At 39.3% G+C, this 25,302-nt stretch overlaps 1 protein-coding gene across 1 annotated transcript in view; it reads left to right on the top strand.

The window, feature by feature from the left end:
• APCDD1 (APC down-regulated 1) overlaps nt 1–25,302 on the top strand; it is a 190,417-nt gene that overhangs the window by 148,366 nt on the left and 16,749 nt on the right. The window contains exon 4 of the mRNA XM_044067356.1: nt 19,062–19,383. Coding sequence (XP_043923291.1) covers nt 19,062–19,383 — 322 coding nt within the window. The remainder of the gene's footprint in view (nt 1–19,061; nt 19,384–25,302) is intronic.

Genomic DNA, 25,302 nt, shown 5'->3' with positions numbered 1-25,302 from the left:
TCCTTGAGAACTGATGTCTGAAACATATGCACATTAGGGTGCATGGGTGCATTAAACTAGGCCTCCTCTTTGGTGTGTACTTCTCAAAAGTTCAGGCCAAAAGTAAGGGGTTATGGCTGACCAAGTATGCAGATGACTGCAAGCTAGGTAAATCATTGAATTCCCAAATGATGCCATTATACTCCAGGAGGGTCTCATGCAGACCACTAACTGGTGTGTTAGTCACAGTCTCAAACTAAATGCAAAGAAATGCATTATCATTCCCTTTGGCACAAACAATGTCCCCTAACACTATCAAATCAACAACAGTCCCCTAAATACCCATGAAGTGGTAAGGGACCTGAGATCACAAGTTGAATGCAACCTTTTGATCACCATGTGTCAACTGTAGTAAGGAAAGCTTTCTCTGTAGCACACTTGATTAGTAAAGGCATTGCCTCAAGAGCAAAAGAAGTTATAACCCCCTTATACTCGGCACTTATCTGGTCCATAATGGAGTATAACTTCCCATTTGGAATGTACCATACTAAGCACCTGCAGCAATTAGAAGAGACCTCAGAGGTTTCTAACAAAGAAGATTAAGGTGCTCCAGCATGTGCCTCACACAGACCGACAAAAGTCCCTGTCACTATGCACTGTATCATGTAGACTTCCTAGGGTGTCTTATTCCTGGCCTACAGAGAAATCCAAGACCCAAACCTAATGAACTTGCTGCATATCCATAAATCAAATGGTACGAGGGCTACCCATTCCAGGGACCTAAATATGGCCTGCGACTTAAATAGCACATGCTGGAGGGACAGATTTATCTCCCAGTGACTGCTGCATCTTTGGAACAGGCTATGAGTTCATGTGAAACAGAGCACCTCTATGAAACTGTTCAAGATAAACCTGGACTTGTGGATGGGGCACCATAAATTCTTACTGGGGATAAAGCCCACAACCATCCTGGACATGGGCAGTCATCACTAAATGCAGTCATGGGTATTGACTAGAATTTCTATGGTATTAAATTGAGATGAAATTGCTAGGCTTAAAATGACCTCTGGGTCGATCGACTAGTAATCTCTTATGATCCTAGACAGTCCTTCTGCCATTAGTATGTTGCAACCTGCAACAAGGTGTGCAATTGTTTTCAATTTGGTTTTACAAAACTTACATTTGTCAGTTTCTCCCACATGTTCAATGGTCTTTGTAAACCAACGTGTATGTAGCCCACTGTCTTGGGCTGCCAATATTAACCTTTCATCTCTTGGTTTGAAGTCACCTCTCCTTAACCATTCCTGCATTCGTTCCTGATCAACATGAGGTTCTTCTAGAAGTTTTCTATACTTGCAACTATATTTATGCTTTTTCCACTTTTCTTGCCTTCTCATCTGCTTCTTCACCTTATATTCTTTCATTTGTTTTTTTGGCACATTCAGTTGCTGCCTGATTTTTATCCACTTCTGGTTTGATTTCCATTCCTGCTTGATGCCGATCTACTTCTGCTAAATTAAGCAGAGAAGTCAACTTAAATTTATTCTCCTCATGTTTCAAAACTTTCACTATGTTTGGGTCTTGTGAGGTTAGCAGATATGTGTGGAGACTCATGATTGCAGATCTATACATATAACCAATTTCAAGGAGCCCCATCCCTCCTTCAGAACGGGGAATATATAATCTTGGCATGCAGTGATTTTTATAAATCATTTGGTGAGCATGAAGCATCCTTATTGTTTTCCTATCTAATCTGTCCAACATGTTTTGGGGCTAGTAAGTTAGGACAGAAAGAGCAAATTGGTTTATAGCTTGGATTTTATTCCTAGATGTCAGTGCTGTTTTCAGAATTAATTTAAGTCTTCGAAATATTTATAACTAAGTTTTATTCGCATTTGCTTGTGTTTTATTCTTGATCCTTCATCGAGTCCCAAGTATTTATACACTCCCTCTTGCTCAAGTTCTTTTATTTCACATTCTTGTCCCAAACTGATGTTTTCCTGACGCTGCTGTTTTCCTGCTTTAAAGGTTGCTTTTGCACATTTATCAAGACCAAATTGCATTCTTATATCATCTGAAAAAGTTTTGACAACTTGCAGTTCTGCTTTCAGTACCTCATCTGATGAGCTATACAGTTTTAAATCATTGACAAAGAGAAGATGAGAAGTCTTTACACTTTGTTGTTTTCTAGGAGCCAGATTATAGCCATGGCCTAAGCTGTTAAGTGGACAGCTTAATGGGTTAAGGGCAAGGCAGAATAGCAGCGGTGACAGAGAGTCACCCTGGAATATCTCCCTTTGAATTTTTATAATTTGTCCTTTATCATGGCTTAATTGCAAAGTGGTCTGCCACTGTTTCATGGTAACTGTAATGTAGTCGATCAGTGTAGGGTGTATCTTATACATTTTTAAGCACTCTTTTATCCATGAATGTGGGATACTATCAAATGCTTTTTTGTAGTCAATCCATGCCATGCTTAGATTCTTCCTCTTTTTACATTTGTCCACTGTGACTTTATTTAACAACAAATAATCTTTTCTTCCATATGGCTTTCTTTTATTGCCCTTTTGTTCTACTGCTATAATTGAGTTTTCTTCTAAATGACTATAAACTCTGCCAGCATCAATTCCTGTGTAAAGTTTATAAGTTGTCAGAAGGCAAGTTATTGGTCTATAATTTTTAGGGTTCACTCTTAAGTAGGAGCATTGTTTTTCCTGTTGTTAATAAGGTTGGCGTCTGTTTGGGGTGTGCATATAAATAGTTCTTACTCCTGGCTAAATCTTCATGCAACGATGTTAATACTCTCAGCCAAAAATTAGGTACTGCATCTGTGCCTGGGGTTTTCCAGTTAGAGACTTTTCTTAACTTTGTTTCAATCTCTCTACTGTTACTTCATCTCCTTTCATATCCTGTACCTTTGAACCTCTTATTCTTTCTTTAACTTCTTCTATACTTTTAGCATCTTTGTTATGTTCCACAGGATCTTCATAGATACTTCTCCAAAATGTATCTATTTCTTCTTTTTTTGGCAGTCTTTCAATTCCTTTTACCTTATTTCCCAGTTCTCTATAAAACTTTTTGGGCTCATCGATAAATTGCTTATTTTGTACTTTTCCTTTAAATTTATTTTCATATCTTCTAAGTCTTTCTGCTTGTGCTGAAATTTTTAGTTTGTTATTTGCAATAGTGCATGATAGATCCTGGTCTGTTCTAATATTGCGCATTGCTTTCATCACATCTAGTTTTCTTAGTATTTTTGTTGATCTATTCTCTCTTCTATAATCTTTTAACAGTGACACTTCTTGTCTTAACTGCTTTATAGTTTTCTCTATTCGATATTTCCATGATGGTATTCAATTTCTCCCCTTCCTTTCCCTCACTAGCTAGTGTTCTTGTGGTAGAACTTTATCAGTTACTAATTTAGCTGCACAGTAATATATCCCATTTGTTGTGTTGTGTCTTTCGGCTTTTCCCGGTTAGGGGTCGCCACAGCAGAACTCCGGTCCGCTAATGATTGGCAGTTGATTTTTACATGCTGAGTTGCTGGCCCTAACACACAACCTTCAACGAAGGTACGCCCATCCACGCATGTCTCCACAGAAAATGCTCTAGCTGAGAATCGAACTGGACGTCTTGCTGTGAGGCAACAACACTACCACAGCACCACCACCATGGATAGTAATATATCCTGTTTACGTTTGTTATATCACATGGGTCTCTATAAACAGTCCTAACTTCTGTATTCATTTGTTTTATCAACCTTCTGAGTTTTTGCGTTTTATTAACCTTCTGCAGTGTATTTCTTTCACTGATCTTGATATATCTGTCTATGTCTATTAAATCAAGCAACTCTTCTCTTAGCTCATTTTCTTCCAAACTAAGGGAACATCCATTGTTTTCCATTTCCTGAGGGCATTCTATAGAAGATTCTATACCATCTTCCTGTGGCACATTCTCTTCAACTTCATCCCATGCCATCCGTTGCTCTATCATATGGGAACTCACTGGTCTATTACTCCTCATCATTGATTGCATCATAGCTTCCATAGTTTCCTGTTCCTTTCTTTGCTGTCTAGCTTCATATGGCACCTGACCAATTGCTTCTGGTTCCAGTGATTTCCCCTTAATTTGGATATCCATTACCCTATCCTGTTGTGGTGCTTTCTGAATTATATTTTCTTCACTGAATCCTTCACTTTGCAGGTACTCCATGACCTCAGTTTCTATTTCTTTAACTTCTCCATTACTAATCTCCCTTTCTACTTTTCCTCTTTGTCTTCTTATTTTTTTGTACTGCAAAGTTGTCCATGTCTGGATTCCTTTGTCTGTATTTCTCGACAAATCTCTTTAGTGCTACTCTTTTTGTATTGGTTAGTTTTGATTTCTCCTTTGCATAACTATTACACCATATTAAATCTCTTTTTCTTTCCCATGTCCATATGGCTTCCTCAGATGTCTCCTGAGCTTCCTGTTTCTCCCTACTGTGGGGACTCACTCCATCCTGCTGTGATGTAACCTGTGCTAGGCCTTCAACACCAAATCCTTCACTTCGCAGGCACTCCATAACTTCAGCTTCTATTTTTTTTTAACTTCTACTTTACTAATCTTCTTTTTTATGTTCCATGTCTGTGATGTTATTGTTTTTATTGTGAAATTTTCCATATCTGGATGCCTTTGCCTGTATTTCTCTTCGAATATCTTTGGGGCTGCCTTCTTCACATTGATTAATTTGGCTTTTTCTTTTGCATAGATATTGCACCATATCAAATCTCTCTTTATTTCCCATGTCCATATTTCTTTTATATACTTTTCAAATATCTCTTGGTTTTGTTGTTTATATTTTTGCACTTCCTCAGATGCTTCTTTTTCCAAATAAGTCAAGGTTTCTTGACCTATATACTGTTTTTCACAAATCTGTTGTATCAATGAGCACAAATTTTCATTTGAAGCTCCTGACAGTTTTTCTTGCGGAAGTATTTTTCTTTCCTCTAATTTCTCTCTTAATCATTTTGTATATCTTCTGTCTGGAAATTCTGGGCTTTTTGCATAATAGTAACAATACATAATTACTTTCTTATCATCATTAGTCCACTTTATCGGCTTTATGGCTCTTCTGCCAGTGTAAGTGACTTAATCCTGTCTAAGGCCCATCTATATAGCAAGTTTTCACTGGAGTAAGTCACAGTGAAAACAAGTCTTTTAGACTCAAGCCTTATATATACACACACACATATATATATATATATATATATATATATATATATATATGGATCTGCTTCTAAACCTCAAAATCCCATATAATCAAAACTGATTTTTGCAGGACGATAATCCCAAAAACTTGAATTTCTGAAAGAAGTTTTTCCAAGGTAAGTAAACACTTGCCCAGAATTAAACAAAAAACACACCTTAGTAAAAAAAGAAAAAAACACCTAGGTGAGGAGCTATGCCCCCACACTCCCTAATGTGAGAAGCTGCACCCTCCACACCCCCCCCTAACTATATATACCAATTATGGGTTTGCACTACAGTGGAGAAATGTCACATTGGGCAAGTGTCTACTTACCCTGGGAAATGTTCGCCATTCAGGAATTCAACATTTTGGTATTTTCGTCTCGTGAAAATCAGTTTCAATCATATGTGATTTTGAGCTTCAGAAGAGGATCCATTAATATATATATATATATATATATATATATATATATATATATATATATATATATATGCTACAAACAGAATCTTACAGACTCTGGGTATAGCACCATATGAGTATCATTGTTTCTACTGGTATGTTTTCTCCCTGTCCTCCAAATCTCTTCATAATACCTTTACATGTTGCTTGACTACCTTTAGGTAATTCAGAATGCCCACTTTCATATTTTTGTTCATTTTGGAGTTCTTAATACTTCACAGTTGTGTACATTTCAGTTTGGGTTTTGTTCTGGATAAATTCTATTTTTATTTGAATTTTTGTTTTTCTGCGGATGTTCCTATTTTTGGCCAAAAATGTTGTTTTTATTCCTCTTAAAACTGATTTTTTTGACAAAAAGGTAGTGGAAGTACCACAAGCAAATAATGACAGTCATTACAGCTGTAGATGTTTTATTTTAGAAAATGCGAATTAATTAATGTCCTCTTATTCTATCAAGTTTTTAGGTCAGTATTTAATGTGTCCCTGATCTGGAGCTTTTGTTCCTGATTATTCTTGACTTTGTACTGTACTTCAGATATAAAAAGTAAGGATCTGTACTCAGATAGATGATGTTATGCTTATGTAGGTTGAATGAGCTGCCATGATTCTAATATCTGTTTTATCCCCATTCCTGTTCACCATCCAATCACCCCTTTCACTGACCATTCATTCTCTATTACACGAATGAGTGCAGACCGATAGTCATCATCCATCATCCAGGCAGCCAGTGGTGAGTTCCAGTCCTCAGGCCTAGGTTTACCACCTTGATGCCCAAAGTAGGACTTTTCTTTGAAAATGTATAATTTTCAAGAGAAACGATGCCCACACTCAATACAAAAGACCAGATTTTACTTTTTTTTCCAAAATAAAAGCTGCCTTTTATAGAATTTGATTTGTTTCTAGCATTCCACATTGCATTAAGATGTTTCAGGTAGAAAATAACTTTTTTTTTTCAACTATTAATGAAAAGTTATGACGTTTTTGTCCTGAAATCTCAGGAAATTTGACATTTTTTTTCTTAGAACACAACTGCCCAAATAGCAGCTGTCTTGTCTAAAGAAGGACAGATGGTGAATGACATTTATTTTATTTTATTTGTAGTTTGTTAACTGGGAAAATCCAATGGGTCAGAATGAGCCCCTTTTCAATGGAGGCCCGGAGCGAAAAGCTCCATGTACATACATACAAAAATATCAGCAATTTAATACAAAAATGAATACAGGATATTGTAGTGTCAAAAATAACAGAGTTTTTACACAGTTATACACAATATAAAAGCAACAGAACTGTAAAGGATGACATAGGTTTTTAAACCAGTGTGAGACAGTAAGTTTTATGGGGTAGCAGACAGCCTGTATTTTTTAAAGAGAAAAAAGGGAGTAGATAGTTGTAAGAGACAGAAGGAGAAGAACAGGATGGCTTAGTGTTAGATAGTGTTTTGAGATGATATGCTTGAGGGCAGTGTGAGTAGAGTGAGGTGTTTAGGAGGGGTTGGAGCAGGAGCACTCCCATGTAGAAGAAAGATAGGAGTGGAGTAGGGTCTTGAAGGCAGAGAGGTTCTGGGTAGTTCGTATGTGGGGAGGAAGTGAGTTCCATTTCCGTGCTAGTGAGAAGGATAATAGAGACTGGCCAGGAGTACATAAAGGTTTATACACTTCGAGGAGGTTCTGTTTATTAGATCTGAGAGATCAGTCAGCAAGGTGCATGATAAGGATTGAGAGAAAGGGGCATTGAGAAGGCTTGAAGATGAGTTTATGGGTAGTAGAGAGTTGAATGAATTAGAGATAGTTGGATAGCTCTAGCCAATTCAAGGAATGTAAGAAGTCAAAGTGGTGAGAGGATGATTTTGAGCTTGTAGCAAACTTGGAGATTTAATTGTAGCAGGGTGCAGGTTTAGCTTTAAGAGTGGCTTGAAGGTTGGTAAGGATAGGTGCCCCGTACATGTTCACAGATACAAGGGCCTGCTTTGCATTCTTGTATAAGACTCTATGTTTCTTCCCTAACTCCCTGAAGGCTATTGCACAGTTCTAGCTTGGTAAAACGAAGCACATGTCCCTGATTCTTACTGCATGCCGTGTACCTCTCTGTCCAGTAGGTGCTGGTATTGCAGTGGGCTGGACCCAATGTCACTAGCTGGTCCCAGGTTGTTTGCGTTGCATCCAGAGTTTCATATCTCTGTGCCACAGAGGCAACACTCTGAAATGCCCCATTTTTGGCCAGTGCTGAACACTTGTCAAGCACCTCCTTGGCTTTTCCACAGTGCCTTAGCTTTTCCATGTCACTCTGCCTGCAGTCCCTGTTTCACATCTTGCCATCCATTAGGAGGTATAGATTTCTTTTCAGATCATCTGCACTGTTTCCTTTTAAGCATTTTAACAGAACTAGCCAAGTACACATCATTTTGGCAAATTGTCTTCCCTTTCTGTGGCTGCATTAACAATGACCCTCTCGTAGAGACAAACACTGAACTACTTAACTGATTTATTACAGTTGTTAACATACATCAGTTGGGTTGCTGAAGTCCATGTGTGGGGCATCACTTGTTCACATCTTTGTCCAGTCATTTTAATCCATTTCCTTCAGTTAACATACTATTTGTTGTGAATTCCATACTGATATTGCTCTGTTACAATGAGTTCTGTATAGTTTGCATTTTTTTTCTTTAGAAAGAATAATATATATTTTTCCAAGCACTGATAGTAGACCAAGCATGTCTGTATTTTTTTCTTACTTCTTTATTTCACCTCTCAGACAGAAAACTGCAAGGATGTTCAGTGTTGTCACTAGGTGTCAGTCCTTTCTGAATTTAGAAGTGTTTCTTATTCTGTCCTACAACTCTGGCCATCTTGGATGTCCGCGATTATTTTTGTGACACTTTCTTTTGTGAATGAGGTAGCGGTGGCTTTCCTCTCTAGAAGATTTCTGTCACTGTTAGACTTAGGTTCATAGGTTGGTACTAGGCTATCGGCCCTAGGGCCAATACAAGCCTAGCCTTAACAATTCACTGGCTATTTCTTCCCACACTATTTACTTCCCTTACTTAAATGATTTCTTATTAAAATATTGTTTCACCCTATCTGAATAAGTCACATGTACTGATGAATGCAGCCACTCCCAGACAAACTGCTTGTCCTGCTTTAAGCAGAAATACCTGCTTTCAGGGTTACTCATTAAAGTAAAGCTGGTCTTTTCTATCCAACTTCTTTTGCAAGAACAACTAACTATACTAACTCTTGCCGTCATTTTTAGTGTCAGCCTTGCAGCAAATCAAAGCAATAGCAAACATGCTTACAGTCAATTAACATTTGGAACATTAAGATTACTTACAACTAGTAGCCAAGGCGATTGCCTATCCAGTCAGCATTCTTATCAATCGCTCCATTACTGAATTATATTTCCCCCTTCTGGGGAAAAAAAAATCCATTTACCCCACTTCACACAAGGATCCATTTTAGGACCACTACTTTTAATATATTCATTAATGATGTAAATTAAGCCTCCCAGCACAGAATACTAATTCAGTATGCAGATGATTCAGTTATCATCTCATCCTCCAATAATTTCGCCAACCTCCAGAAAATCGCCCTAGATGCCTTCTCCTCTATAGAAACCTGGCTGAATGACTCTCAATTATTGCTTAACCCCAAAAAAATTAAACTGTTACTATTCTCATCAAAACCTCCAACTACAGAATTCAAAATTCTCTCCCATAACAAAACTGTAATCCAACAGGTACAATTTGCAAAACTTCTAGGAATTATTATCGACAACAAATTCTCCTTTGAACAATATGTACTGAACACAGTAAAGAAACCCCCTTCAAACTAGGCAAATTATATCGACACAAACTCGACTTTGATCAAACTAGGATCAAACTAGCAAATACTTTGCTTATTCCATCCCTTACGTATGGGAGCCCCATTTTCACCAACCTCTATACATCTCTTACTAGTAAGCTACAACAATGCTACTATAACATAGCAAAATTTGCATCTAACTTGTCTAACCACTGACACCACTGTACCGCTCTCTCAAACCTGTTCTAGCTAGAATTCCACCACTATCTCCAATTTACTCGAAAAACTATGGCCCATAAATTAATTTTCCAACCTGATAGCTGCCCTGCTCTCCAATCCATCTTACACATATATACCTTACTGTATCTCTCCGCTCTTCAGAGAAAATCTTACTAAGTGTAGCCAAACCCAACAAGAGAGCAGGACAATGCCTAAACTTCTGCAACATAGCCAAACTATGGAATACCCTCCCCTCTACCATTACCCAACTAGACTTCCTAAAGCCCTTTAAAGCTGCACTAAAAACCTATTTTTTACAAAATCCAAGCTGTGCATGTGGTATACAATGTAAGCCCCCTTAATTACATAACCTGTTAAACAAAAATCCTGAATTCTAACACCTCTTATTTCAATCTATTCAAGTGACTAGAAGACCTAATTTCTGTGATATAGATTTACCTGTGATATGATGCTTGTATATTAGTCTGTATAACATCTGTTTACAATTATGTAGATGTTCTTCATGTTTCACTGTTGCAGTCAAGGGGTGCAAGTACTTGGGTTATCTGCCTGCAGGTAGCCCTCAGTCGCCCCGAATACCAGAGTCTTGGGATTTCTGCGTTGGATGCTGTAGCCCATTCATGATGTCAGGTCGTCAGGGGTATAGAACATGCAGCTGACACCATTACTTCAGCTTTTCTTGCCGCGCAGGAGCCCAAGGCAGAAGCAGTTTGCAAGTGCCAGTCGGCAGCTACCTGAAATTTTCATTTTTCGTGTTTCAAACCTGAAGTCTTCTGAAGCTAAGTACCCCGTTGGGGATCCTTTTTTTTTGCTCTAACTGATGTCACAAAAAGTTAACAATTGTCTTGCCTGTGGAAAGAAAATACCACACAGAGATTTTCATTCTTACTGCGTCACCTATTTAGGCCCAGACCATGACTTCCCTTGCTGTTAGTTTTGTGCCTTGTTCAATGCCCGAACTATTCATTGTCAGGCTATTTTTGTCTCTAAATTCTTTCACTCTCGTTCTCCGTATTCTGAAATGGCGTTGGTAAGCCATCCTACTACCGACCTTCTGAAGAACACAAAGATAAAGACAGAGATAGACCGCATAGGTCCAAAACTGCTGACAACGCTTCTGTTAAGCTAGTCGCCAGTCCGCCGGTACTCAGTAAGGCGCTTTTGCAGCCCCTGTTACCTGCTTCTACAGATTCGCAGGCCTCTACTGAGACCCATTCGGAGTCCAGTATGCTGCGAGATGCTTCTTCAACTATGGAACCTGTAGATGTCTCTACCTTGGATGGGTCCAGAGCCACTGTGCAGGCACCGGCTTCTGAGGGTGTATTCAGACCTTCCAATGTTCGTATTAAACCGACTACTTCGTTAATGACTAAATCTACCAAATTTCTCAGGCCCAGAGTTTGCACTACGCCTAGGAAACCGGCGACCAAAGCACATTCTCAAGCTCCCATGTCACAGAAGCAAATACTTAGAATGGCTGAAGACCTTATTACTTTAATTAGGGGAAGCTAGCCTTCCTCCTCTAAAAGACAAAGAATTGATTTTACTTCTGATTCTTCAGACCATGAGTCTGATGACTCTGACCCCTATGATTACCAGGACATACCCTTATCTTCCTATGAGGACTCAGATGTAGAGGAGTCAATTCCCTTAGCCCCCCCCCCAGGACCTTTCTTTCGGTGAAAACTTGCATACCCTAAGAGAGCATTTCCACTGGGAATGCCAGGACTACCCACAGTCCAAAAAGAGACTCAGGGAATTTTTAGACTTGCCTCAGCACAGGCCTCTAGCTATACCCCCTGTCCTGGATATTGTAGATGATGTCTTCATGGAATCCATCCTTACACCTGATACTTTACCACCTGCTCCTAGAAAGCCTGACAGATACTACAGAGTACCTGACTCTCACAAATGTTTCTTTAAAAATCCCACTGCGGATCCAGAGACCATTTCCCAGGGACCTAAAGGTATTAAGGCTTCTACAGCCAAAAACCCTACCACTTTGGACAGGGATTCTAGGGCTCTAGACAGATGGGGTAAGAAGGTATATACCTCTGCAACTCTTGCCATCAGGGCTTTAAATTGCCAGTTTCACATGTTGAAGTACCAGCAGCATATTATTTATCTAATTAAACAAAAAATGCTGTTGATTCCTGATTGTACAGAAAATAAGGACTTACAAGACTTAATGCATTATGCAAACCAAGTTGGTAAACATACTTTGCAGTGTAGTTTTGATGCCTTAGAAGCATCTTGCAGGGCTGCTGTCACTGGGTCTGTTCTGAGAAGGTATGTTTGGCTGAAGGAACAAATCCTGCCAGACCATGTCAAGGCAAAATTACTTGATGCTCCATTAAACCAAGAATGTTTGTTTGGCTCTAAAGCAAAAGAAGTTCTTAAAAAGATGGAAGAAAAAGCTAAATCCATGAAAACTGTTAAATATTTCTTACAGGTACAGCCACCTAGATTCAGTAGGCATTGGCCTTCAAAAAGTTGGTCCTTTCCAGTCTCTTCCAGACCTTCTCAGCCCAAACCCAGAGGCAACAGACCACAAAGACTAGTTTCAGGGTATGCACAGATCTAAACAATGGAGTGCTCCCTCCTCAAAAACTGGGAGTGGTAAGCTACCCCCTATGGAAAAAGTTCACAACGACTTGTCCTTAACCCTTCCCAGCCATGCCCAAGTATTTGCACCCCTAGGAGGAAAACTTGCCCTGCATGCAAAAAACTGGGAGTATAGTACCCAGGACCGATGGGTCTTAAACATTGTATCCCAGGGATACAGATTCTATTTCCACTCTTTGCCAACCCCAAGCGGATTGCCAGACCTCCCTCCAAACCAGTGGACAGAGGCCCAAAAGCAAGGACTTTCTCTTCTCAGTATCAGGGCTATTCAACCTATGCCAACAGAGGAAAGGGGACAGGGTTTCTACTCCAGGCTGTTCCTGGTGCCCAGGAAAGAGAACTCTTGGTGCCCTATTCTGGATCTGTCAACCCTAAACACCTTCCTAGTGGTGCCAAAATTCAAAATGCTTACACTCCAGCAGCTCCTTCCATGCTAGCCAAGGACTCCTGGCTTGTCACCCTAGTCTTAAAAGAAGCTTATCTGCACATCCCCATAAGGGAATCTTGCAGGAAATATCTACGTTTCAGGGCAGGCTCTATGCACTATCAGTTCTCTGCACTTCCCTTTGGTTTATCTACTGCACTCAGGGTATTCACAAAGTGCCTGGCTCCAGCCGTTGCTTACTTCAGGCAGAGAAATATTCAAATTTACCCATACTTGGACGATTACCTGATTCAGACGGACAGTCAGGAATTGCTGCTTCAGCACTTCACATTTGTAAAGAGACTCCTAACTTCTCTGAGGTATACCATCAATGAAAAGAAATCACATCTGGTACCCAGCCAAAAGATTGTATTCCTGGGAGCAAGCTTGAACACAACTTCCCAGATGTCATTCCTCACTCCAGAAAAGCAGGTTTATTTGACAACTTATTTCAAACTACTGCCCACCCAAACCCAGCTATCTGCAAGAAAAATACTGCAAGCCCTAGGGTTCATGGCCTCATGTATTCTACTGATTCCATATGCAAAACTGCATATGAAGAATGGTAATTAAAAAGTCTCTGGTGTCAACATTCCCAGAACCTGGAAGCAGTGATTCCTATCATTCCTTGCCTAAAGACAGAGCTCCTTTGGTGGGCAGAGGCTTGCAACCACAACAAGGGACTCCCTTTCTCACAACCCCCCCCCCCATCCAAACTCTGACAACAGATGCATCAGACTATGCATGGGGTGCTCACATGGCAGGCAAATGCATTCAAGGTAAATGGAGTCCAGGACAAATTCACCTGCATATCAATCAAAAAGAAATGTTAGCTGTACAGAATGCACTGACAGCCTTCAAATATCTTATCCTGCCAGGACAACTCCTGATAAAGACAGACACCACCACAGTTATGTGGTACAATAAACAAGCAGGGGGGAACTCACTCCTACCCACTCTGCAGGTTAGCCATGATTCTGTGGAACACAGCCTTAAGCAACCAAGTGCACCTGCAAGCTCAATTCCTGCCAGGCAAAACAATTCACTGGCAGACAACTTAAGCAGAAATCTAATGGACCCACATGAGTGGAAACTGGAACCATACTCATTCAAACTTCTAATACACAGGTGGGGGACACCAGAGGTGGACCTGTTTGCATCCCCCCAAAACCATCAACTAAACAAATTTTGCACCAGAATTCCCCACAACCAAGCTTGAAAAGTGGATGCCCTAGCCTTCACATGGGAAAACCTCTTAATCTATGCCTTTCTCCCTCTGCCCCTCCTTCCAAAGGTACTCCTCAAGATCAAACAGGACAGGCCAAGGACAATCCTTATTGCACCAGACTGGCCACGCCAGCACTGGTACCCACTCCTATGCAGTCTGACAGCAGTGCCACCCTGGCACCTACAGCAGACCCCTCTCTGCTGTCCCAGCAGGAGGGACAGATGTTGCATCCTCAGCTGCAAACCCTGAACCTGGCAGCCTGGCTTATTCCCTGAATATATCACCAGCAACCCTCAGCAAACAGGTGCTGGATGTTATCCTTGAGGTCAGGAGGCCCAGTACTATGAAATCCTATTCAGAAAAGTGGAATAGATACTGTTCTTGGAGCCAGTCTCAAGGGAAGGATCTCCTTGCCTCAAATCCTAGATTACCTAGCAGAGCTGCTCCACAAAGGCCTCTCCTTCTCATCAATTAAGATTCATGCCTCTGCCATCTCAGCTCATTACAACACTGAGCCACCACTCTTCTCTCACCCTCTGATCAAACAGTTCTTGAGAGGAGCTAACAATTTAAGACCCCCAAGGAGAGCTCCCACTCCTGCCTGGAACCTTAACTTTGTACTAGAGAAGCTCACGCTTCCCCCTTTTGAGCCTGCTGCTGCAGCAGAGTTAAAATTCCTCTCTTGGAAAACAGCCTTAGTGCTAGCCATCACTTCAGCAAGAAGAGTGTCTGAGTTACAGGCCCTTATGGCTGTGGAACCCTTCATTATCTTCCATGCAGACAGGTTTCCCTCAGGACTAACCCATATTTTATGCCCAAGGTGGTATCCAGTGTGGCTTTAAACCAATCCATCCATATGCAAACTTTTTTTGCTAATCCTCAGAATAAAGGGGAAAGGATCCTGCACTCCTTGGATGTGCACAGACAGCTCACGTTCTACCTTGACAGGACTAAACCTTTCAGAATGTCTGACCAGCTGCTGGTCAGCTTTGCTACAGGGGCAGAGTGCAAGGCCATTTCGAAACAAACTATTTCTAAATGGATAGCACACTGCATCCATTTCTGCTACAAACACCATGGAAAACCTACCCCACAGGGGATCAGGCCTCATTCCACTCAACCTCTACAGCTTTTCTCAGGGGAGTCCCTACCAGGGACATCCTGGAAGCTGCAACCTGGAGTTCTGTACACACCTTCACCAAGCATTACCACTTACCTATCTTTTCCAAATCCAGAGCTGGATTTGCCTCAGCAGTCTTACAAGGCCTGCTAGCCAGCCCTACTACTTCTTGACTGCCTCCACCCTTCCTCAGCTTTGGGAATCAACCCAAGTGTGATGACTGCAACAGTGAAACACGAAGAACATAGTACAGTTGTGTACACTTACCATAAATGTAGATGTTCGAGTGTATTCACTGTTGCAGTCCTGGTTACCCTCCCTCCAGCCCCCTGTCTTTCTATACTTTCTACCTATCCTCTTTTTTGACCATATCTTATGGAAATGGTATTTACTTTTTACTGGAGGTGTTCGACATCATTTGATTGCTTCCTATTTTGGGGGCTCCTGACATCTGGGGCAAGAAAAACTGATGTAATGATGTCGGCTGCATGTTTTATACCCCTGATGACCTGACGTCATGGATGGGCAACAGCATCCAATGCAGAAATACCAAGACTCTGGTATTCGGGCCGACTGAGGGCTACCTGCAGGCAGATAACCCAAGTGTGATGACTGCAGCAGTGAATACACTTGAACATCTACATTTATGGTAAGTTTACACAACTGTACTTTTCTGTGGTACTTGTTTTGTCTTAAACTGCGGAGCCGATTCCCCAGATCTTTAATCAAACTGTATAATTTTTGCTTCTTATTGGTTTCTCCCTGGGCCTCCACTGAAAATGGGTCTTTTGCCCAGTGGGCTTTCCCAGTTAACAAATGCCAATAAATAAATAAATAAATTTGCTCAGATACTCAGAAACTGGTGAATCTTAGCCAATTATCTATGGATTATACATACCAGATGAGCTACTGAAAAAAAAAAAAAAGAAAGAAAGAGTGAAGAACTAATCCAGAATGGTTAAAGCCTGATTTGCAGTACACATGCCATCTGTTGCTGCAATGTTGTATAACATTTTGGGGTCTATGTCATGTCATCGAAAACTGACTGCATAGAATCTGAATTCATCAACCCCAATACATCGAATGGCATTTCTGTGAATGTCCACATCTTTACCAGGGAAAGGAAGCACTTCTCCAGCACCACACCAGAACACACTCCATACTATAACAAATCCACCCAACTGGGGGGCTTTGTCCCCCCACAACACCCAATGGGGGGGCTGCACCGCCACACCCCCTAACTATATATATATATATATATATATATATATATATATATATATATATATATATATATATACCAACATCAAGATCGTGCTACATTGAGGAAAAGGACGAAGTTGTGGTGTTGGCCAAGTGCTTCCTTTCCCTGGTAAAGATGTGAATGTTTGCAGAAATGCCATTCAATGTATTGGAGTTGATGAATTCAGATTGGATGCAGTAAGTTTTCGATGAGCTGATATAGACCTGACATCTTGCATAAACAAATCAAAAGAAAAGGCTAAAGTAGTGTCTTCAAGTTGAGCAACTGAATTCCTTAGAATGTGAAAGATCAGTTCATAATAGTAAAAAATGAGATTTTTAATACTCAAAAATGAACACAAAATGTATAGTTAAGCGCTTTCGTCCTTCTAACAAAACGGGACTTCAGCAGAACAAATTATTTCCCACCATTCAAAAATGTGAATAAGAATCCAAGTATGTCACATTCACCACTTTAATCAAATCCTATTAAAACTATTCAAAATTAAATAAAACATTTACACCACCATAGAGGAAAGTATAAAACCCTAGTGTGTTATAAATATCCAAGAAAATCAAAGGAATAGTTTTTAAAAACTGGAACATCTTGAAGGTGAATGAAGTATTTTCTACATTGGGAAAGAGACCCAGCTTTCTATATAAGACTGGCAGGAATTGTAAAAGTCTTCTGGAACACCTGGTGGTTATGAAAATTAACACCATGGGAGATCTCAGAAATGTGGGCCTTAGGATCAGTGCCCTTTTGTGTATGAGCAGGAGGTGTACACGTTTGACGGATTCCCACATAAAGTTTCCCTGACATTGGGTAATTGCTTTTTTAAAAGTTGGTTCCAGACTTTATGTAGGGAAGACTATATGAATGTATGAACATTTTTATGTCATAGGTAAAGGTAACAGCCACAATGCACTTTACAAACATACACTGAAATGCAATTCGGCAAAGTTCTCATTTGGGATATTAGATTGTCCCCTGTGATATTAGGGTGGCCCGTGGGAGACTAAGCTGGTATATGAGGAATTGGTTTTGCAATCCATGATTGGGGTCATCTTTTGGACTCAGCATTAATGACCAATTATCCATCACCTCAGTCTTAAAATTCATCTGCATTGTTTTGCCACAATTGCCTGTTTTATAGCACAGTAATTTTTATATTTATTACACACAAGGGTTTTATACTTTCCTCTATGGTAGTTTTAATGTTTTGTTTAATTTTGAATAGTTTTAATAGGATTGGATAAAGTGGTGCATGTGACATACTTGGATTTTTATTCAAAATTTTGAATGGTGGGAAATAATTGGTTCTGCTTAAGTCCTGTATTTTTAGAGGGACGAAAGCACTTAGCCATATATTTTGTGTTCATAGGTAGGTACTAGGCTGTCTGCCTGAGGCCATTTATAAGCCTAGCCAGAGTGTGTCGGCTTTCACTGCCCCATTGATTAACTGATCCTCTGTCAAGCAGAACCAATGAAATGATCCCAGGGGTGTATTTTCTGTTACCCATCCACTCGTCAAGGTTTCTCTTGAAGAGTGTTAGTGAGGGACTCTGCCTAATGTAGTCTGGAATTTTGTTCCAAAGCTTGGGGAGTCTCTGTGACAGGAATCTATCCCTCCAGCATGTTCTATTTATTGTTGTGGCGAGGTTTATCTCACTAGAGTGGGTGGCTCGCAGTGACTTGGATTTCTTTAGGTGGAGCATGTCCATCAATTCTGAGTTGGACATGGCTTTGTAAGTCAGACAGAGATCACCTCTGAGTACAGCCGGAGTTTTTTTTCAGTCTGGCTACATAGGACATATGTTTGAGGCCAGTAATTCTCTTGGTGAAGTACTTTTGTGGTCACTCCAGCTGTTAGAAGTGTCTTGTGAGGTACATCCCAAATGGGGCACTGTACGCTATGATGGGTCGGATGAGTGACGAGTAGAGGGACACTATAACCTCTTTATTTCTAGATGCAAACCCTTTAGTAATTAGATGGGCCACATAGAAGGATTTCCTAACTACTTTGGCAATATGATTGTCAATGGAGAGATTACTATCTACCTGGGTTCCCAGATCTCTTATTACCTCTTCTGTATTAAGGGGCTGCCACCTATGTGGTAATTCGTGGGTGTTTTGTTTTTCCCAAACGGGATGACTATGCATTTTTTGGCATTTAGTAAATTATGGCTCCCAGTTTGGAGTCATCGGTGAACTTGGTTAGCCATAGTCCTCATGCGTTTGCCTGTACTTCTGAGAAGTATATGCCGAACTTACTATTGTGGACTGATCTTTCACATTCTAAGGAATTCGGTTGCTCAGCTTAAAGACACTACATGAGCCTTTTCTTTTGATTTGTTTAGTTATTTTACTGGCTGCACAGATACACGTTGGATTGTTTGGATTTTATCTTGCATAGACAGACAAAACTATCACATTTTAATAATATATTTACACTTGTCAAAATCTCTTATATTTATGCAACCAAAGAACCAACATATGCCATGCCTGTGTTTTTTTTTTTGTCATGATGTTTATATTAATTAAATCAGCTGCTTGATATAAGCACCACAAACTGTTTTCTGTTTTTGTTTATTGCTCAGGACTTTAGAATGTCATCTTGCGTGTTTATTATGAATTATCATTATTAAAATCATAAAACCAAAGGAGTAAATGTTGAGTTAGTCTAACATAATCATATTGTGTTTTTCTTTCCCAGAACCACGACCATAACTGCATAGCGTGCAGAATTATCTACCGCTCAGATGAACACCATCCTCCTATATTGCCCCCTAAGGCTGACTTAACAATTGGGTTGCATGGCCAGTGGGTGAGCCAACAATGTGAGGTCAGACCAGAAGTTCTTTTCCTGACAAGACATTTCATCTTCCATGACAATAACAACACCTGGGAGGGACACTATTACCACTACTCTGATCCCATCTGCAAGCATCCTGCCTTCACCATCTATGCCATGGGACGCTACAGCAGAGGAGTCCACTCAAATAAAGTACTTGGGGGGACAGAGTTTGTGTTCAAAGGTAAGAAACAACAGTTTTCAGCCATACAGTGCAATAACTGTTTATCTTTAATGAATACATACACACAGTTTTGTATTTTGTCCACCTGTGGGGAATCGCTTTTCAATACTTTAAAAACACATGCATACTTTCATTGTTATTATTTTATGCATTTAGAGGATTTTAGATGCCCTCTTTTGGTAAATTTTTATTTTTTAAGCCCACAACATAGCACTGAGTATTTCTTTTTTTTTTAATCTTTAGCATGTATACACAAGTGAAATGCAATGTCTAGAAGGATATTTCAAGGTTTAAATACTCATCTAGAGTTTCTGAGCCCCTCATTTATGACTTATTGACATAACAGTAAATGCTGCTGCACCTATTTCTGAAGAGACACCAAGTAATCAATCAGACGATGCAGTGAGACAGTGCCTTTGGACCATTTGGTAAACCTGCAGTGATTCTGGCATGAATTTAGATATTGTATGACAGGTGTTTGGTTTCCATAATGTGACTTTGTGTCCAATGCACTGCATCCCTGAATTTGTGTAAGTTAACATGTAAAACAAAACAAAAAATGGCATTGATGAAGTGTACTCATTTTTTCATATATTGTCAAAAGCAAACACCCAAACAAAAAATGTATTCTTTTCTGTGTACTAGGAGACGATGCTCTCCTTCAGCTCACTATTGAAATGTTGACACTCATAAAGCTGAATGCCAACAGACTAAAACAAAACAAAAAAAAGATCAGAAATAGGAGAAGAGCAAATCTCAAACATCACTCTTCTTCTTTAAACTTGATTTTATCAGGGGTGCAAGCCCCTCACAACCCCCCCAACTTATATATACCATGTCTGAGATCATCATACCTAAGAGAAAATGCAATATTCTGAGAAATGCAAGGATAGCACTGAAAGGAATGGGTGAGAGTGAGGCAGTAAGGAAGGGTACTCAGTAAAGCAAACTGCACCACTGCACTACAGATATTGTTTCACAAGATGGACAGAGGGAAAGGGGAGAGAACTTCTTTGCAGCCTATGCACTTCCATATGAATAGTGCTAATACCTGAAAGCAGTGTGAGTAACAACACAAGGCCCCATGCTTCAGAAGAGTATAGGGAGACAGTATACCATACTATACATTCTGCACATATATAGCATTCCTGCTATTCTTATTACGTGTATGCCTTGTCTAATCTTTGAGTATATGTTTTGTCACTTAATGTGAGTGTATATTTGTATCCTATAGACAGATATACACACACACACACGCACACACACACACACACATATATATATATATATATATATATATATATATATATATATATAACAGACAGAGAAAGAGATACAAAAACAAATCCAACATGAGAAGTAGTCACTCCATCAACAGTTTATTGGTTCAAAAACAAAAATGACGACAGATTTCATCTGAATGGCCTCTTTAGTGTGCATCTAATTAATCATGTTGATCACATTGCTTAAATAAGAAATAGACTCACATGACCAAGTCTCACTCAAAGCAATAAATAATTACAAGCTTAAAATAAACAATTAATAATAAAAAATGCAGTAAAGAAAAATAATGCACTATATTGGATACAAAATAGAAATAAAGGATACAAATATTGACAATGGACTCATGAACATAAATAATAGCATGCAAGCATATAAATAATAAAAAGAAAAAACAACATGCTTGCCACTGATGATATAGAAATCAATGTCACAAAAGAATATTTGGTATGTATACAATTTAAATTAATACATTTTGAATAAAACTCAGATAGTAAAGCCATTGCTAGCACACAAACTCTTAACCATCTGTAGATCATTGTGTATATTGTACCTAGTAAGCCACTGTAGCTAGATAGCATGTGCATATAAGTTACTGAGCGCATGCTAGATCAGTGACATTTTGTATACTCAGAGTGAGTTCAGGCATGAATGGAGATGCACGTGTGCATGTGTTTGAAGTAAGGAGTCAAGTCAGTTAGCTTAAGTATATGTTGCAGTTACAGCTCCTGATGTGTTTATATGGGTTCACTACACATTACCAAAAACCCACAATACCGACACACATACACCCGAGACCAAATACCTGAAAGACCACAAGACCGACGGACCACAAGCGCGAAATTCAAAATCGCGAACGTTTGAAACACATACAGTACACACATACACAAACACACAGCTTCCCCCCACAATCAACTTACACTATATTTAAGCAGGGCGGCAAGCACCCCTGCAACCCCCAATGTGGGGGGCTTCACCCCTCACACCCCCCTACTTTAATAGTCTAACTCTGAGATTGCACAAACACACACACAAGACAAACTCACACCCACACATTACAGTCCCTCACACACACACACCACAGTCACAACACACACTAAAGCCCCTCACAAACACACTTACACAAACATACTTACCTGAACCGCAACACCAGAAGCACTGACTCAAAATCTCCGAACATTGGGATTATGAAATTCGCGCTTCTGGTCTTGCAATCATCTGGTCTTTCGGTGTTCTGGTCTCGGGATTCCGAGTGTCAGTAATATGGGCGTTCGGTCTTCCGTAGTGAACCCGTTTATATACAATAAACAACTTGAATCCATCACAGTGCCTCGGTTTCTCATTTGAATACAAGAGGCATATGACACCATCTATTGGCTATTAAGAGGTACTGCACCTATAATAAATACTTTATATTTCTTATATATCATCATCTTATTTCGGCTGTTCCCGTTAGGGGTCGCCACAGCGGATCATCTGTTTCCATTTCTTCCTGTCCTCTGTATCTTGCTCTGTCACACCAACCACCTGCATGTCCTCTCTCACCACATCCATAAACCTTATCTTAGGCCTTCCTCTTTTCCTGTTATATTGTGTCATTAATAAATCGAACATAATGAAGTACAAGGAAATGTAACGTTATACATAAAATACATGACAGTTGTATTACCAAATCCAACATACCAGGTACACATGCATATTCTTATCTATATTCTAAATAAATAGTAAAAAAGGTGCCCATCAACTGAACACAACAGTTTTGAAGTATACCATCCTCCCACTGGATAAAAGAACTTGTGAATCATAGAAGTTCACCATAGTTTCGTTTAGAGAAGTACCAAACAAGATGGCTTTGGTTTCCCCTTACATTATTTGTTTGAATGGTTAGAGCCCATTGCAAACAATGATATCATTTATTAAAGTAGCTGAGGCAGTATCAACTGTGGAACAATAATAATAATTATTGATCTTAATAATTAAACATAATGAAAGACTATATAATCTATGTAGAGAGTAATTATACTTCTATAGACAAAGAAAAATAGTTCCTCTCTAGACAGGAAGACCAGAGTGATCCCTTTCAGAGATCCTTAAAGGACCCAGTTCAGTCAGAAACTGTAGAAGAGAATGAACCATTGCCTTCATCTGTAAAAGTTGTATTTTGTAGATAACTGCAGAACCAGCTGTGAGTAATGCATAGAATGTTCAAGCCAGCAGACAATGATTCTCAGCTTGAGGTGTTTGGTTTGTGAAATCCTTTGCTAGTGCACATCTTTGTATTGACTGAGTGCAAGGAGAACAACTGCTGCACTGTGCCCTTTTCTAAACCAGTGCTACAGTGATACAGAACTAAGTGGATAGTGTCATGGTCAGCAACTGGTAGGGCAACTAATATTTTGATCACTTTAGCCAATGAAGTACAGATACAAAATGACTATGTGCATGTAAGTGGGCAGTAACTATGGACATGTAAGTGAACAGTGCTATATTATAATTTCTTTTACAAATTACAGTAAGAGGTGTATGTGTGAGTATAGTGTAAGATATAAGAGATTCAAAACCGCAGGATATCTATATATAATACAACAGGTATAAATATACACTAAGGATGAAGCAAGTCATGGGCCCTTTGGATGAGGATCTTGCAAGCTTGGATGTACAGTAGTATGTCTTCAGTCAATAGCCCAGCATATATTAGCATTTTTAATAATATACTAAGTCATAAGCATAAGCCACATTGTATATACAATAAAACAAAGCAAGCCATGTACATCACACTAGGCATTAGTACATGCTAACAAATGTAAGTGGAAATTATGTACCCTTTCTCATGGGCTAACTTAATTTATGTTTTTCATACCCTTGTTAGCTGATCTAACTGTTTTGTATTAAGTCCATTTCATATGTGGTAGGGTCTGGTGGGTAATAAAGTACAAGATATTTCATTCACTGCACAGACGAAAAATCCATGTATTATGTTTATCTATTTTTCCTGTTTTTCCATTTATTTCAGTGGACACTGGTACTTGTCTAACTTGTCTATTTGATAAATGTTTAGGTAGGTTCCACAGGTTTTTATGAAAGGAGGGTTTTGTTGTAATGTTTTACTCTAGTTTGAATGTATTTTTAAATTGTTTTTGTCTAAATTTATTTTATGTGCTTTACTACTGCAGTGTGTTAGGCCAGCTTTGTTACTTTTATATTTTAATTATTTAGCTATTTAATCAGACTCCATACAGAAGGCACTTCAGCCAAGAATAGAACCAGAGAACCTCTTCCTATGAGGTGACAATGCTACCGCTGAACCACTGTGCTGTCCATTTTTACTTGTATATATTATGACCTTTTTCATTTTAATAACAACAAAAGCCATTTCTAGATTTACATAGGAAGTGTTGTTTAGGGAATATTTTGAGCATGCAGCATGTGAAGTTATTTATTTTTTATACTGAAGTGAATGGGAAATGCAGTCAATATATGTGTATGCGTGTGTGTTTATTTTACCTTTATTCATTTAAACTAGGTATACATTTGGGTTTGGGTAGATTATTTTAGGTGGACTGGGATGTCTTGGAGGTGTGTGTTGTGTTTTATAAGTCCAGGCATGGACAAACCAAAGATACAGGTAAATACATGACATTGCACCAGGAATGTACACAGACTTTTGATAATGTACCAAGTGATCAGGTAAAAAATGTTTACTCAGTGTACCAGGTATTTTTGTCCTACTTAATTTTCCATTTTCCCCTTAAACTAACTGCTGTTGGGACTTTACATTTTCATGCCTTCATTACACCTTTTATACTTAATGCTGTAACAAGCATTGGCTGGTAGTTGGTGCACGGGATTAAGCCTCTGAGATTTTAACAACCTGCTTCTTGTAGTCAGGAGTACAGAGTTTCATTCCTTCCACATCTATTTCCCTACTGTGTGACTCTAAACAAGTCACTTAACAAGAGAGTGCTCCTGGGGCACACCGGAAAAGGGACACTTGTACCCAGTGGCTTACCCAGTTAACAAAAAAAAAAAAAAAGCATAATTTGGTTAATCCTTCAGTGGAAGGGATGCTGTTTAGCAGTGACAGTTGACTGAAACAGAACAAGGTATGTACAAGATGGAAATATGTTGCAGGGAAGTCATTGATGATTGCAGGAAGTTATGAGTTGTGAGTCTGCAAATGTTATAGCAGAACAACAGGGCAAAGTCATGAAGAGTAACTCCTGCAACACTAATAAGGGGACAGGAAATTATAACTTAAGCGCTGTTTGACTAATATTCTTCTGCTTTAGAACTAATGGCATTTTAATGAAAACAACTTGCAGTAATGTGTATGTTTTCAGAAGAGTATCCTGCAAGATGCTTTTTTCTCTGGAGTTGAGAAGCAGTACTTAGTAGGTGAGTAGGCCTGCAGGTTTATGCAATTAATAAATATCTGAGCAACTTCAAATTAAAAGAACACTACTGAACAGTCAGCCATCAAAGAAGTTTGTGAACAAAGAGACAATAGCATTGCCAGTAAGTAGGCATACTGTCAGCAAAAAAGAAAGGGAAAGAAAATGCCCTAAACAAAAAATCAGATGTAAATGAGGAGGTCAGAAGATGGACTGGTATGAAAAGTGACATGTTTAAATAGCAAAA

This window comes from Protopterus annectens, chromosome 3.part1 (assembly GCF_019279795.1).
Source record: "Protopterus annectens isolate FY-2018-M chromosome 3.part1, PAN1.0, whole genome shotgun sequence".
NCBI lineage: Eukaryota > Metazoa > Chordata > Ceratodontiformes > Protopteridae > Protopterus > Protopterus annectens.
Note: the sequence above shows the minus strand (reverse complement) of the source record. Positions and strands in the feature narration are given on the sequence as shown.